Here is a 17,382-nt window from a genome sequence, read left to right on the forward strand (position 1 = left end):
GTATTGCTCTTGTAGTAAAACAAATAAATAGACATACGTAACACTTAAAGATTTTGACTCCTCTACCAGGACGATATTTAACGTTAAATGGTCCTGCTAAATCAATCTCTACACGAGAAAAAGCTCTACTTTGAGTAACTCTTGAAGCGGGTAAATCTGCCATTAGCTGAGTTGCAGTTTGCGCTCTAACTCTACGGCAGATAACACATTGGTTTATACACTTTCTTATAATATCTCTAGCATTCACAATCCAAAATCTATGTCGTATGACAGAAGTGAGTAGCTGCGTACCTGCGTGAAGATACGTGTCATGATAATGCTTAATAATTAAACGCGTAATATTGCGATTCTTAGGTAAAATCATAGGATGTTTCTGATTATTTGAAACTGTAGTTTCTGAGCCTTCCGCCTACACGCATTACTCCCGCGGAATCCAAGAAAGGACTTAAAGACAGTAATTTACTTGATGCCTTCAAGGGTTTACCAGATTCTAAACAGAATAATTCTTCTGGAAATTCGGCTCTTTGCACAATCCTAACAATCATAGAAGTAACTTCACAGAATTCTTCAGTAGATCAATAACCCTTTATACGCTCTGTAGGTAACTTACTACAATTATTTCTAAATCTTAAACACAACGCTAACACTCGACATAACTTTAACCACGATGAAAATCTTGAAAGCACACTAGGCTCTTCAAATTTGGAAACATTTGAACTGAAACTCTTTTTCAATTCCTTCAACATAACTTCACCCTCTAATTCTACACATGAATTTTGCTGTACATGAATTAGGGATTCGTTTAACCACTGCGGTCCCTTCATCCATAACTCACATTGTAGGAATTCTGATGGAATAAAACCTCTGGTCCCACAGTCTGCAGGATTTTCCTTCCCAGCAACATAATTCCATTGAATACCTGGAACAGCTTCCTGGATTTTTGCAACTCGATTTGCCACAAAAGGTAGCCAATGGCGAGGTTCGGACGAAACCCATGCCAATGTAACCCGCGAGTCGGTCCATGCGTAAATATTGTTAATAGGCAGTTCTTTGCATGATAATACTGCATGTAAGAGGTTGGTTAAAAGTAACGCAGCACACAACTCTAGTCTCGGAAGAGACTGGGTTTTTAAGGGCGCTACTCTGGTTTTCGATGTCAGAAGCCTGACTTTGACTGACGAATCAAGGTCGATTGTTCGGAGATAGATGACTGCACAATAAGCCTTTTCTGAAGTGTCGCAGAAAGCATGGATATCTATAACTACTGCCTTCGGACTCAAGACATACCTCGGAAATTGTAAGCTTGAAAGTAAGGGCAATTCTAGATAGAAACGCTTCCATTTCCTACTTATTCTCTTATCAACGAGTTCATCCCAACCCAGCTGTAAGTTCCATAACTCTTGTAATAATATTTTCGCGTATATTATTGTTGGCGCTAACCATCCCATTGGATCAAAGATTTTGGCTACTTCTGATAAAATAGTCCTCTTAGTAAACTCTTTATCACTTATGCATACCGAAAAATGAAACGTATCACTAGAGTTGTTCCAATTAATTCCCAATACATTTACTTTCTTGTCACTGTTTATTTCCAGAGAAATACTGGATTCTCGTAAGCACTCGGGAATATTCTCTAAAATAGCTGAACTGTTTGAAATCCACTTCCTTAAGCGAAATCCACCCCTTTTCATCATTTCATTCAACTGTTGAACTAGAACATTCGCTTCCTCTTCACTTTGTGCCCCTGAAAGCAAATCATCAACATAAAAATCACGAAGGGCAATTTTTGATGCTAAAGGAAATCTCACTTGTTCATCTAATGCAAGTAGTTTCATTATCTAGTAGACAAATATGGCGCACAGGCAGTCCCATATGTAACTGTCACTAATCTAAATGTACTCAAGGGTTCACTAGGACTATCCCTCCAAAGCATTCGTGGCCAATTTGTATCTTCTGGGTGGACACGAATTTGTCTGAACATCTTCTCTACATCGGCACATACTGCAATTTTGTGAGTTCTAAACCGTAGAAGAATTGGAAACAGCTCTTGCTGAACTCTTGGCCCAACCATCAAAATATCATTCAATGAAAGACCCGATGTCGTTTTAGCTGAAGCATCGAAAACAACTCTCAGTTTAGTCGTAGTACTTGATTCCTTTAATACGGCATGATGAGGCATGTAATACGTAGAGTCAATAAGAATCTCTCCCTCAGGAACTCCCTCCATATGTCTCAACTCAAGGTATTTCCGCATGAAATCCTTATACTGTTCATATATCTGAGGCCTTTTTAGAAGTGAATTTTCTAAAGATTGGAATCTACGCATAGCTAATTGTCTGGAATCTCCAAGCTGAGAAGGCGGAGAGTGAAACGGTAATTTCACAGTATATACCCCACTTTCCTCTCTCGTATATGTACATTTGAAATAATCTTCACATGCTCTCTCCGATTTAGTAAGCATGTCAAACGTAGGTACAGCATCCAATTTCCAAAAGTCAGACAGCATCTGATCAGTTTTCACTTGTATATTATTAACATAGATAGTAGGATTAATTTCTGTTGAATTATTCACACTACCTGAAATAATCCACCCTAGTTCAGAACGAGAAGCTACCGGTTTACCTTCTTCACATTTAATTATTTCTCCCTTTAAAAGAGGTAAGGCAATATCTACGCCTAAAAGTATATCAACAGGCCCACTTTTGTAAAATGTTGGATCTGCTAACATTAAATCATTATATTCCTCAACGCACTTCTTATCCAATGTAAAATGCGGCAAAGTTCCAATAATTCTATTGATGATAAATACTGGTGTTTTAAATGACACTTTCGCCGGAAAATGCGGAACGAAGTTTATTTCCGTAATTCCATTAGTTTTCGTATCCAAAGACCCTAAACATGAAATAAAAACTTTGGCATTTCTTCTTGCTAACCCTAGCCTTTGTACACAATCTTCTGAAATCAGGCTTGCTTGACTGTCAGGGTCAAGGAGGGCTCTACACAATTGGTATTCACCCGATGAATCTAACACTTTAATAACAGCCGTACATAATAAAACTTCACTCTGAAAATTAAAGTCTGAAACACAAGATTTAATTACTGGACTAGAACTTGCGATATTCTCCCCTGACCCAGCCGATTGAGCGCGAGGTTCTGGCCCAGGGAAAAATGGCTTAGCCGTCACTGATAATTCATTCGAACTGTTCGAAACTCCTTTAAGTGCCTTTGTTTCATTTTGAACTCTTTCGAAATGCAGTAGTGTGTGATGATTTTTAAAGCACTTTTTACATTTATGTGTACTTCTACACTCGAAAGCTTTATGATTTGAAACCAAACAATTAAAACAAACATTATTTCTCTTGACAAAATTAACGCGTTCCTGAACATTCAAATTTAAAAACTTATTACATTTAAAAACTGAATGACCGGCTTTACAGTACGTACACTGCGCGCGAATCTCTGAAGCCAATGAAGTTAATTTGTCTTTTGTAACTTGTTTTTTAACACCTTGCGTTTTACCTGCTTGCAAGGTTCTGGCATGGAGATTTCAAGAACTCTAGCAGATTATTAAGTGTTGGTATTTCTTCACTCTTTAATGTTCTTTCCCACCATCCTTTCGTCGAAGAATCCAATTTAAACTGAACTATTAACATTAAAATAGTATCCGCGAATTGCTCCACTTTGAATCCTAGATTTTCAAACGAACATACACACTCTCTTACAGTGTCTACTAACGCTAATATCTGACTAGGAATTTCAGATTGTAAATTTGATAAATACAAGATTTTCTTTAATAACGATGAAAGTAATTCTCTCTTATGTGAAAATCTTTGACACAATAAATGCCACGCTATTTCGAAATTCCTGTCACAAATAGTTAAAGCTTGAACAATCCGCAAAGCATCTCCTTTTAAAGAACCCTTTAAATATTGTAGCTTTTGTGCACCTGATAAACTTATATACATAGCTATAAGTCTCTTTACGTTTATCAAAGTCACAGTTCACAGTAGTAAAAGATGTGAAACTTTACAAAGTAAAGCTTCATTACTTAGCAAAGTACTTTCATACAACAGTGAATTAAACTGGATTTTCTTTTTAATCTAAAAAAAGAAAAAGAAATAACTTGTACATCCTGGGGCATTCCATTAATTCGTTATTTCTCTGTATTTTTACTGAACAGAATTGTCTTTATTTTTACAGACTATATTTGAACTGAAATGCTTACATATTAGTACTTTTATGCAACTGCATAAATTTATTAAATTACTAAACAGGATATATTTAATTTTAATTAAAACTCATCAAGAATTTGAATGAATTAAAGTTTAATGAAATTAAATTTATTTTGAAGTGATGTTTAAAAATGTTTACTCAATAAAATTTTCCTAGCGCATTTTTATCTCCTACGTTTTCCTCAACGTCTCCTAGTACTCCTAGTACATTGAGCTCTACCTAGATCTCCGCAGAATGGAGTGCATTACGCGAATCACTGTTGTGAAACTTGAAATATGATATCATGGATAGATTAACAAGCGAAACTACCAGCAAAACGTTCACGAAAAACTGATGCAACGGTTATATAAAAACTGAATAAAAATTTTAAACAATAACTACGAGGTTGACAGGAATATCTCTGGAAAACATTGCATTTCAGGTCTTTCGACCTATGATGTGTCTGAGGCACACACCACACACACCACACACACCACACACACATACAGGCATACTCTTTCTTTATTATTACAGATAAAATAATAATTTCATTTATATTGCGGCCATTAGAGCAAAACAAAGCCGCTTAAGTTTTAAGTTTTTATTGTTGTGCTATTCAATTCAGAAAACTATCTTCCAAATGTTTGTAAGCAGAACCTAGTATACTTTGCTAAAACCGACTAAATCCTTTTGTATAGTGCATACAGAGGGACAGAAAGAGACTGTTGGGGGAATTTTACCTGCATTCCAATATCAGTAGTGTAATTACTATATTGGTTTATGATACACTTGGCTTTCTCTTTGAAAATTTCATCTGCTTCTTTGCTCCACCAGTTGTTTTTATTGCCATCTTTATCATAATGTCTACCTATCATTTTGACAAAAAGAAGAAAATGTGTTTTCATTTAACATTCATTTGGAGTGTGCTTAATTGTAAACGATGGAACACTTTCTGTTTGAGAAATATATCACTAAGATTTTGGGTTTTTTTAAAATTTTTTTTGGTTTCTCAAAGATTACGTTTTTCTCTATTTTACAATTTTTAATGAAGATGTTTTGAGATTTTTTGTATTTTTGCTTTGCTACGATGTGAGAACTGAATTAACTGAATGAGAAATATATCTGTAATTAAATTCGAGGAAATCAATTTAAATGGAAATGCACCAAAAAATGTGTATAATTTAATAGGCCATAAAAGGAAGTCATGTGCTGTGCACATTAGATCTTTTACTTTATAAGCATTTATTGACTTTTATTGAATTCATTAACATTTATTTACGTAATACTTACCTTATACTTACTTTTATTTTTCTTACTTTATTAACTGTTCGATGTTATGCAAATTGTATTTCTTTCTTTGTACCGAGGAGCGGCGCAGACGCAAATTTGTTAGGTTTTTAAAGCTCGCGTTTAGAGCTTTGAGGTTGCTGTGAATTACTGGAGTTTCAACTAGGCAGAGGTTCTTCTGAGTTTGTGTTGGTAAGCCGCCATTGAAGTCGGAGTTTGTGAGGTCTTCGTCGTTCCTCAACTAACCTAATGTTTGAAAGTCAATAAAGAAGTTTCGGTCAACGTTATGATTCTGAGGTTTTTTGGGTTCTATACTGAAGTAATATCAAGTCAGTTTACAGTCCACTATTTTTAAACAACGGAACGTACATGTTTATTGGTCCGTCGAGCCGGAGTCTCAGTAAATTTGGTGAGTCAGTGTGTTTTTTTATCTTTCTTATTAGATAATGGAATTTACAACGCTTAAGACTAAAAAGCGTGTAGCTAAAGCTAAGTTAAGTAAACTGAAAGAGAAAATTACAGTGACTTACGATTCTGCTGATGTTGATCAGTTAGATCTTTTTAAATCTAGATTAAATGATTTAATGACCGAACTTTCGGATATTTTTAGTAACATATTTGTAGTGTGTGAAGAAAAAGATATTGATGTATTTATAGAAGAACAACAGGTCATACAAGATACTGTTGATGAGTTAATTTTAATGCTAACCAGAGTTAAGAATGTTAAAGACATTAGTGTGGAAACTAAATCTTGTGAAATAGCGAGTATACGCTTACCTAAGCTAACTCTTCCTGTATTTAGTGGCAGTACTGAAGAATGGTTATCCTTTTCTGATTTATTTAAAGCGGCGATAGTGGATAACGACCGTTTTTTAGATTAAAAAGAAAATCCAGTTTAATTCACTGTTGTATGAAAGTACTTTGCTAAGTAATGAAGCTTTACTTTGTAAAGTTTCACATCTTTTACTACTGTGAACTGTGACTTTGATAAACGTAAAGAGACTTATAGCTATGTATAAAATTACAGATACTTGTGAAGGGTGTAAAAGACATTTTTTTAAAATCTAAAATACTAGATTAACAGAAGCCATACCTAGTGCTTACAAAGTTCGCCAGCGCTTACGGCGAAAACTCAAGACAGAAATTCAAATTCAAAGTTAAATTTAAATATCTAATTACCAAAGGCTACACAGAACAAATTAATCGTCAAGTTGGCTTGGACTTTGATGGAAATCTAATCTATTGGCAGAAAGGATTGCAATGCCGAAGACAGGAATCCTTAGCTAGCAGGGGTACATAGTCTTCAAACGGCAGAAACACGCTCTGACCTAACACCGATACTTTTTAATAGGCTTGCGCCAGCAGAGCGTTATCCTGCTATTACAGGCACCTCATATGGACACTTTAAGAGGCATATTACAGGCACCTCAAATCCTCAAATGGGGAGACTTCACATTGTTTACATGACAGAAAACTTTTAGCAGGGTATATCAGGGATCCGACTTAATAATCTGAAACGCTCACTTAAATACACGCAAAGTAATTTTCATTCAAGCGGGAAAACGGAAAGAAGTGTCAGTAAAGATTCCAGTCATAAAATAACTGTCATATAGACTAAAAAAAAAAACTCACGACTTTCAGAATAAATCGGACTCCTATGAAAACTTTTGCAAAAAATTATTATTCACTACCATTTTTCTTTTTGTCTGCCATTAATAGTAGATAGTAAATAAGAAATGATATTTTTTATTACATATGGTTTTATTACAATAATGGAAATTGTTCTGAATAATATCGTATCCTTTACTAAGGATAATGCTTCGAAAATAATATTGTTTTATCGTCAGTTTATTTCATGTTAATAAGAGACAGATCAAATGCATTTGCTGCATACTGCGCATTTCTATAAGGATCTTTGATTGCTAAAAATGTAAATGATTATCTGATTCCATCAAAACAGCGTATAAATACAACAATTAACAAATTGAAAGCAGCGCTCTCAATAATTTCTAAGGAAACGTCTGTTTATAAAACGACGGAGACTTTAATAGTTTGTGTTTTTAGAGAAGAATTTATGGGCTGGCATAGCTGCTTATTTAAATTAAATTTATTCTCACATTGACTGAAATTGTTCATGCTGAATACTCTTAAAATGCTCCTAAAATTCTTCCCTTCACGTTCAGGTAAGGTCAGGTTCAGCTGGCAATTTCCGTCTTTCTAATTGTACAGAAAAAACAACTGATTGGCCTTCTTTCGGGAGAAGAGCGTGGCAGAAAAATACATGGCAAAATACCGTTAATCTGTATCGTTATGAGATAGGAAGAAACAGCAAAACAGAGGACTAAGCAATACGCTGCACCCGTTTCTAACCATTTTGTTTGTATGTATTACAATAAATACAAAGTAAATAAATAAGTATATTTTTTGGCTAAGTGAGTTCTTCTTTGATGTGAGCTCTATCAGTGGCCGAATGATTAAAATCGTTTTATGCTGATATTTCGGCCCAACTTCGAATCCAGGGGTACCAACGTGCTGCATGGATGGCCTTTCAAGGTTTTTCCATGTTTAACAGGAATATGAGGCAGCTTTCTCTTAAAACTTTCTGTACGAAGACCTTCTCTCGGTGAGGCAGGTAGGTTGTTTCCTTTGCCCTTTCCAAAAACTTATATCTCCCTTGATATAAAAAATGCGTCACAAGCTCATTTATAAAGAAACTGCAAGTATCATTAGGCGGATATAAATGCATCTTTTCAAGTCATTTTACTTTGTTTACATATGGACATAACGGGTAAAAAAAATTTCAATGGAAATGTTTTTTAAAATAACTTTAATAAAAGACATAATTTGCTTTGTCATTATAAAATTGAGAGGTCTTATGGATACTCTTAGGATGTTTGCACGGCATTCAAGCGCATCCTCAACACACAAGAATATCACTAAGTACAACCTATCGAGAGCTTAAGTGACATTCCAGTATAAAGACACACTTACAACTAACGACCTAGTTTATTCTTTCCAATGCTCAAGCACAAAAAATCGTAGAAATTTCTATAATCTTATAAACATCAAGCCCTCATGGAATTTCAGAAGGGCAAAGTGGAGGGATTTCCAGGATATGCTTGAAGATAAATTTAACCTGGCTAATTATGATACGGCTTCAGTGGATGCTATAAATAAAGCTTTCTGTAGAGCAATAATGGACACTGGAAAACAGACAAGGTTTTAAAGGTTAGCTAAAGCGCTTTGAAACGATACTTTTAGGGATATTATAAAGATGCTTGACTTCACTAGAGACCTGGTTGAGAAATCTATATATCTAATCTGAGATTTAGATAGAAAACTAAGAATGGGAATCAATAAATCTAAATACAAAAAGTTAAAAGTTCTGTGACAACCCTTTCTGAAGCGTCTAAAAATCATTAGGAATAACGAGTAGAAATTACAGTCTAATAATTCTTCAAACAGCCAGGATTCGCTTTATCTGTCCATTAGGTGGGAACCAATAGTCCAATTTAGAAGGCTCTTTTATCTGTCCATTAGGTGGGAACCAATAGTCCAATTCAGAAGGATCTTTTTTCAATTCAATAACAGGTAGCTGAATATACACCAGTTTTTAGCACAATCACGTGCATCATCGAAGCGGCGAGGCAACATTTTATGCTGAATGTTTCGGAAAAAGGCCCTTGGAGATTAACCGGCGATTCAGGTGAAGCGAGAAAATCTGTGCTAAATTTTCTTGGTAGAATTTTTTTCTATACATCTCAATCAGCTCTCAGTAAAAATGCTCTTTGCAGCTCGCGCACATTTCTCCATACATCACGCAGGAAAATGTTCCTTGCATCTCGCACAAAACTTTTAAACATCCCGCAGAAAAAGAATTTCCTAGAGCAAAGAAAAACGCAACCCAAGTCCTCTTGCCTCGGCAACGCCCCTCGTTCGCCTTTTTTTTTACATCGCGGCTGCTCAAAATTCACTCAAATCAGACTCCGCTACAACTATCACCGCAGCCCGCTTGTACAAGACACTCGCCCCGCAAGGGGGGAGCCCCGCAAAACTTTCTGCTTCTCCTTTTCCTTTTCGCTCAAAAATCTGAATCAGAATGATCTCTAGCCTGGTGCAAGCACCCAGGAAATCTCGGTTTCTCCGCCTCTGTGAGCTCATAGGCTTTAAAAAAAAATCATAAAATTAAATCTTACCAATCCCGGAATTTTAAGTTATCTAAATTGAAAAAATGACACACCCATGACGAATCAAACACCAGAAAATCTGACAATGCAATCCGAAAAACATCTGTACACATAACGTGAGAAAAAGTAAACTCCCCAACTAACAAGCGGAAAATAAGCTCCACGAGAATCCAATTACCCAAACCCCCACTGTCTTGAAGTAAGAAAACAGCAACCTTACAAAGCGACAGGAAAGCGCTTTCCGTTTCACACGCATTAGCTAAAAAGACCCTACTGCCTCCATTGTTAGTAGAAAAAAGGCTATAACCAATAAACCAGATGTGTTTCCTTGCAACCGTCTCTCACCTTTGTTACAATTCCTACTCAAGAATAATGAGTTAAATAAAACCTTAAGAGCTTAAGAATACTTTTTTTCAGATTAAAATACACATGAATACAAATAAAAATATTAGAATAATAATAACTTAAAACACATATTAATAATTGAAATTCGCGACATAACATTTTCCTATTAGAATAATAATAATTTGAAACACATATTAATAATTGAAATTCTCAACATAACACATGCTACACATCAAAATAAATTTTGATGAGAAGATTCATTCAGATTGGTGTGATGTAAAAGAGATGGATAACAACACTAAAAATTCAGTGATAAATAATAAACGATAAATCGGCAACCAGCTGATGTCGATATTGTATATGAGGATACTATGTTAAAAGAGTCACATGGCACCAAGTACTTGGGAGTCGTTTTCAAAAATAAGTTATCTTGGAAAGTGTATGTTGAGGAGGTTACTTCAAAGCCGAAGGACAGATTAAATATTCTGAGGACTTGCAGGTGCGAGATGGGTTTGCAGCAGAGACATTCTTAGTTCAACGTTTAAATTGTATATTATACTTATTTTAACCTATTGTTGTGAGCTGTAGCATGTAGTAAGGAGGTAATGAATAAGTTGGAAGCGGCTCAAAATCAAATCTTGAGAGTGGTTACTGGTGCAGTAAAAAAGATTCTAATCGAGGCTATGTTACTGCTTACCGATAATAAAGCAATAAAGGAGATTATTGAGAAAAAGGCCTTGTGTATTTGAAAAAAAATTAACAAGTCTTCTACGTAACACTTACTGGAGAAATGGTGATACAAACAAAAACAGAAACTTCAAAACTCAAGTAGGTCCTATTCAGATAATCCTGACCATTAAAGAGAGATTCGATATCCCTGCTTCTTCTGACATTTTCTCAAACCAAACAGTACCATCGGAGTGTTGGTTGTTTGGAAGGCTGGCTCCAATCTGTGCATAAGAAAATAACAAGAGAATTGGCGTTGAAAGCTTTTGCACTGGAGACTATGTATACCAATTATCCCATTTAAGGCTAGTTAAATATATATATATATATATATATATACATAGATGGATCTAGACTTTCACACGATTGAAATACGGAGCATTCGTCCCTTGGTTCCTTTACCATTTGATGGAGAGGTGGAGGCCATTAGGTCTGCATGTCAACACTGATTTTTAGGTGTGAGAGTTTTGCTTATGATGTTATCTTGTTTGTAGTTCAGGCTATAAATTCTTCGAAATCTGTCGATTCGCAAGGAATTTAAGACTGTATATCTAATTTAAGTACATTTCAAACCTTACATACAAATACATTATTTTGCAGTGGGTTCCGGCTCCCTGTGGAATATATAGTAATGAAACACTTGATTATGTAGCCAAAAAGGGAACCAAAATCATACCGATTCCTTAGATTCCTATTCCTTATTCTATTATAGTGCGAATAGTAAAAAAACTCATGAAAATTATTTTCGATCCAGGCAAGCAGATTAAATTAAGGAAAAGCGTTGGAAGGAATCCCTTTTAAAGGTTCCAGCTAGACAAATTGTTGTTGCAACTTTTCGATTGGTATTCGGGCGAATTGTCTTGCAGGACATCTATTCAGAGTTAACATTTTTTCGTCTTCTAACTGTATATTATGTAGAAAAGACACTGTTATGGATGCTTTTCAATTGAACGAATACCCTGAAGTTACTGCACATTTAAATGATAGATAATTGCCAGAGAGAGAATTCAAGAGCTCCAGTCTGTTTGACGTCTGTTGTCGTTTGGCATGTTTTAATTTTGCATTCTTATCTTTTTCATGTTATTTTTTCTTCTCTACATGTGTTTATGTTGTATGTTCTAACTTAGAATGTATATACTCAGAACATCTTCGCAGCACCCCATTGTAGAATATGGCATGTTAGAGTGTAGGATGCCTACTACATCCTAGAAGCACCCTAGAATATTTTCTTAAATATACACTTTCGAGTGCCTAGTGTCACATTCCATGACATCCTGGCTTGGTTCCGTCAACAGTGGAAGGGTTATTTTGAGAAATTGAAATTCTACTTACCATATAGGCATAAGATCCAGGAATATCTTCTTAAACTCCTAAACACATTCCGCCGAGTGCTCAATGCTACATTCCAATATACAATCAGGCCATCTCCGCTAGACCCTTTCACAAATGCAAGGGGACATCCTGACGAATTAGATTTACCACCTCGCATGATTACTTTTAGATCCTATGGAACAAAAAGAGATTTTGAGATAATTTATAAAAATTTTACGTTTTTCTAAGTTTTAATTTCAGATTACAAGAGACTTAAAGTGAATTTTCACTACAAAATATTAACTTTCTGTAAGAGCTCTTGGTGGAAGAGCACAAAGTGAAAAGTTTATTAAAAGCATAAACGTTCTGAAAGAACATTTATCGGTCTATATTCCATTACAACATTTTGAATGAAACATTTTGGTCAATAAGCGAAAGAAATCGGTTGCTTTTGCTTATTGACCAGAAGAGATGGCGTTAGTAAAACCTCATAGAAACAGAGCCAGAACCATTTTTAGTGAATAACTATGTATGCGTTGATGAAAATAAGCGAGTAAACATAGAATTTTAGAAGATGTATTTTCCTCGGCTTCTTTTCTAATTATGTCATTATCTTTATATATATATAAATATATGACAACAAATATATATCATTCGCAGCTAAATGGCTTTAACACGCAAAAAGAAAATATAGCAGACTCTGGAGGATTGAAAGCAGCATATCTGGTAAGAAAATAATTTAATGGCTTAAGTTCCAAATTTGAACTGAATGACATGAAATTCACAGTAAAAGAATAACTGAGATTAAGAGATAAAATGTAGACTTTAATTACATATATATGATATATTCCCAAAAATAAGACTTTGAAAATCCACTGCATGAGGGAAGATAATAACTCCCGATGAGATTTTTGGTGTTCTTAACATTTAAAAAAAAAAGGTGATGTGCATACCACAGGACTTCCTTATACAGAATATTAAATTGTGAGCATTTGTTTCTGCATTTCATTTAATATTATTTCCTCGAATTTCATTACAGATGTATTTTTCATTCAATTAATTCAGTCAATTAATTCAATTTAAGTCAATAATTCAATTAATTCAATTTTTCATTCAATTAATTCAATTATTCTCCCTTCTCGGCAAGATAAAAATGCATAAAAACTCAAACTATTTTCATTAAAATTGAAAGATATAGAAAAAACATAAATCACTCGGCAAAAAGACACTGGAGGTGCAGAAACACTTAATTCCCTATTCTGCTAAGTTTCAGATGTAACCAAATATGGTTACTATGATTAAAAAAAAGTTAGACTTAGCCGCACTTAAACAACTTTTAAATTGCTTATAATTATTTACAGCTATTGCATGCAGATTAACTAAAGGCATAAAAACCTTACCTGGAAGATAAGAACAACATAATTCAATCATTCTTAGAGCAAAAAATGCACAATTTAACAGTATATAAGAATAAAAACTGAGCTGAGCTGAGTAACAGAGTGGGTATATAGAGGGTGATTCTAAATTGTTTTTACAAATTAAGAGGGATGATAGTACTGATCCAGATGAGCAACAATTACCATAGGACAGAGGGTCAAATTCCACTCTGAGAGGCAAAAAAATGGAGTATTATAATTCCAACCCGAACTTACAACAGTGGTGGAGGAGCGAATGAACGAGACCAAACTTTGCACAATCAGTTTAGTGAAAAACTCACAGAGAATGCACAAAACGGATAAAACCGAAAACGTGGCTTTCAAATGTTAATTCGAGCTCAGACTTTGATGGCAAACACTCAAATGCACACCTTTGGTTGGCAAGGAGTCAACCTCGCAAACGATTTCAAGAAGTTAATTATCTAAGCATGGGCTGAATATTATCAATTAACTCTAAATTCCGCTGTATTCTGATAGCATGAAAAGTTTATATTGTGTTGCGAATGTCAGAACTTCGTGTCCCATATAAGGGCGCTTCAAGTAGAATGAGCCCAGCATAGTAAGTCCAGGAGGACAGGATAGAAGATGGCGAAGGGGGAAAACTGCTATCTTGATTACTTGATAATCAAGGTAGCAGTTTTTTTTTCTAATAGGTAATTTCCCCCTAGTAATTTAGATAATTAACTTGTTGCAATTATTTGCGAGGTTGAGACCTTGCCAACCAAAGATATGCGTCTGAGTGTTTGCCATCAAAGTCTGAGCTGGAATTAACACTTGGAAGCCAAATTTTCGGTTTTATCCTTTTTGTACACTCTTTGTGAGGTTTCCACTAACTCACTGCGCACAATTTGGTCTCGTTCATTCGCTCTCGCAACACTTGTATGTTTAGGTTGGAATTTTAATATTGCTCTTTTCTGCCTCTCAGACTGGAATGCGACCCTATGTTCTATGGTAATTATTGCTCATCTGGATGAGTACTATCACCCCTCTTAATTTGTAAAAACAATTTGGAATCATCCTAAATGTATATATATGTATATATTTATTTATTTATATACTTTTGGTAAGGCCGATTGGAACCAAGAAGAGAGGTACACAAGTACCGTTTATACAAGTCCTATATACAAACTTTCGAGGTTCTGAGGCTACTCGTTTTTGAGTTATGCGAGATACGTACGTACAGAAGCCGTACGTATCAATGTAGCTCGCATAACTACGTAAAGATCTCTTCGTAATCTATTTGAATTCAGTTTTATAATCCGTTTGGGGAAAATGAGTCCTTTATTCTGTCCGCACGTACATATGTCACGCAAGAATGTTAAATTGCATTCGATATCGGTCAAAATGGATATTTTCGTTGAAATATGGTACCCGGAATTTTTTGTGATTATAATACTTCCTTTACTTCGTACAAGAAATTATTAAGGAAGATGACCTGCAGAATTTTGTACAATGATTAAAATTGGAGTCGTGTTTACCAAAATATGCTAAAGTTCCACGCTATTTTTTTTTATACTTTGTAATACCCACATACTATATCTCTCTTATAATAGTTTTATAGGTGTATATTCATATTTTATGATTATATTTGTCGCTTGCTGTTCGTTGTAATGGTTAGAGGAAATCACAATCGCATATTTTGGTTTAAAGCAGAATTTAGAATAATTTAGATCTTTAACGCCTGAGTCAGTTACTTTAAAAATAGGCGGATATCTCATAGTTTGGTGTAAGATTTTGTTTCTTGAACATTTGTAATGAGAACTTTTCAATGCATTTTTTAATTTTAGCGTTATATCAGGAATTTACTCTTTGGACTATGTCAAAGGAACTACGGTATGTTACGATATATTATGTTTACATGTGTCATATTTCAAGATTGTTAGTTCTTATAACATAAGACGCTTAAATATGAAAAGGAAATACTGATTTAACGCCGGTATATGAAATAAGATTCATATATAAGACGAAAAACAAAACTTTAGGTTTGCTTGAGACAATGAGAAGTTGCATGTGGTCACACTCGGGCTACGTGCCAACCACTTCTACGCAGTTTAAAAGCCGGCAAACGGTTCACTAGGTGATGGTTTCGTATCTACTTCAATTTCGACATTAAGGTCATATTCTTCCTCGACACTTTCTTCTCTCACACTTTCAATCAGTTCAACATCATTTAGAATTTGAAACCCAGGGTCTGACGAATCATATACCATCCTTTCTGCTGTCTCCTCAGCACTAACTTCTGACTATCCAGGAATTTTAAAGAGAATGTTTCTTAATTCAAGTGACACTTCATCCTCATCTTCTGTCTTTTCTCGTTCCTTTTCTTGAGTTTTTTATTTATTTATTTATTTATTGTTCTTTCTTTCGTTTTCCTTCTCTTCTTCAGGTGATTCTGAAAAATTGCGAATTTCTGAAAGAGAGTCAGATAATCAGCGATTCGTATAGATGGAGTTCGGATAAATGGAGTTGCACTAAAACACTCAAAAATTCATCTTAATAACTAGAATTTCAGAATCACTGTACAGTAAAATACAGACATGTTATACTTCAGAAGCTCTATTTTCATAATTTTATGAAATTTAAATGGTTTTAACGAATTTCCTAAGCAAAACATCAATTAAAGCCATCCTATATTTTCTAAAATGTCTATACTCCAGTATCAGCATTCGCTAACATTATAGGTTTATCTCCTGTTTAACGAAGAGAGTTTACAGTAAAGGCATCACTAAACTAAAAGTGTTGTAAAGCCCTATGCCAGTAGCGCTTTAGATGAACTCCTTTACTGCATTCTTACAGTCGTTTCAAAAATGAGGCTGACGTACAAGAAATTAATGGAAATTTCTTTTAGCTGAATGTTCAAATTAATTTCGGTGATTTTTAAGGCATTTAAATTATCACAAATATAGAGTTTCGGGAACCTAGTAAACTACTAAGTGAATAATCGATTAAATCCAAGAACAGAAAAATAAACTCATGAAGGGTTTATTACCTTTTGTTGACTCCAAATAAACATTACTATTAGGTCCCATTCTCTGGGCGTACAGCAGAGCCTCCACTTGGGCTTAAACTCAAAATGTAAGAAATAAGAACTAACTAATGACTAACTAAAGAAATTTAGCCGAAGCTAACACAATTCTAAACTAGTTCGCCAGTAGTGTTAAATTAGTCATCGAACTATCAAAAGGTACGTTATATGGCCGAATGTAGTAACGGCTTAGAGAGGCGTAGCCCAAAGACAAACGTGCGCTGTACAGGAATCCTAACTCTCTCTGTCGAAGTCAGTTGAACATGACTTAACCAGTGAACTGTGACTGACGAGAATACTCGTCATAGAGAAGCGGCACGATTTTGTGTATTGACGAGTATCCTCGTCATGCGTATAATGAAATGGAAAGATAAGAGGGAGGTTCATTTAGTAAGTACTATACATAAAGACAACGTAATAAAAACAGAGAAAAGAAAAATAATAATAAAGAAACAGGAGCTAGTGATTGATTATAATAAAAAAATGGGTGGAGCGGATGTGAGCGATGGAATTACCATAGCGTACTCCACAGCAAGAAAATGACTCAAAAAGTACTGCAAAAAGATATTTCTCCATTTCTTAGACATTATGTGTCTGAATGCATATCGCGTATCAACATTTTGCTCAAATTTATTGAAGACACTTTTGTGACGTATCCAATTGACAGAAATAAATCGACACAAACTCGGCCATTTAGACCTATTATAAGCTAATTAGGCGCGAATCATGTTCCGGATTATACACCCGGAACATCGAAAAAAAACCAACCCTACACGAAGGTGTTCGCATTGCTACAAATGGAAGATCAGGAAGGAATCGCGTTACTGGTATTCGATTTGCAAAGTCCCATTGT

At 34.9% G+C, this 17,382-nt stretch overlaps 2 protein-coding genes across 2 annotated transcripts in view; one reads left to right on the forward strand and one right to left on the reverse strand.

Annotated features, from left to right (window-relative positions):
* LOC118191219 (neprilysin-2-like) overlaps window positions 1-17,382 on the forward strand; it is a 54,313-nt gene that overhangs the window by 30,389 nt on the left and 6,542 nt on the right. The window lies entirely within an intron of this gene.
* Window positions 1-17,382, reverse strand: part of LOC146998342 (uncharacterized) — a 255,903-nt gene that overhangs the window by 1,125 nt on the left and 237,396 nt on the right. Inside the window, exon 2 of the mRNA XM_085814142.1 lies at window positions 12,090-12,261. Coding sequence (XP_085670268.1) covers window positions 12,090-12,100 — 11 coding nt within the window. The 5' untranslated portion in view covers window positions 12,101-12,261. The remainder of the gene's footprint in view (window positions 1-12,089; window positions 12,262-17,382) is intronic.

Source organism: Stegodyphus dumicola, chromosome 3 (assembly GCF_044657685.1).
Source record: "Stegodyphus dumicola isolate Sdum_Otavi_A_Nest chromosome 3, ASM4465768v1".
NCBI lineage: Eukaryota > Metazoa > Arthropoda > Arachnida > Araneae > Eresidae > Stegodyphus > Stegodyphus dumicola.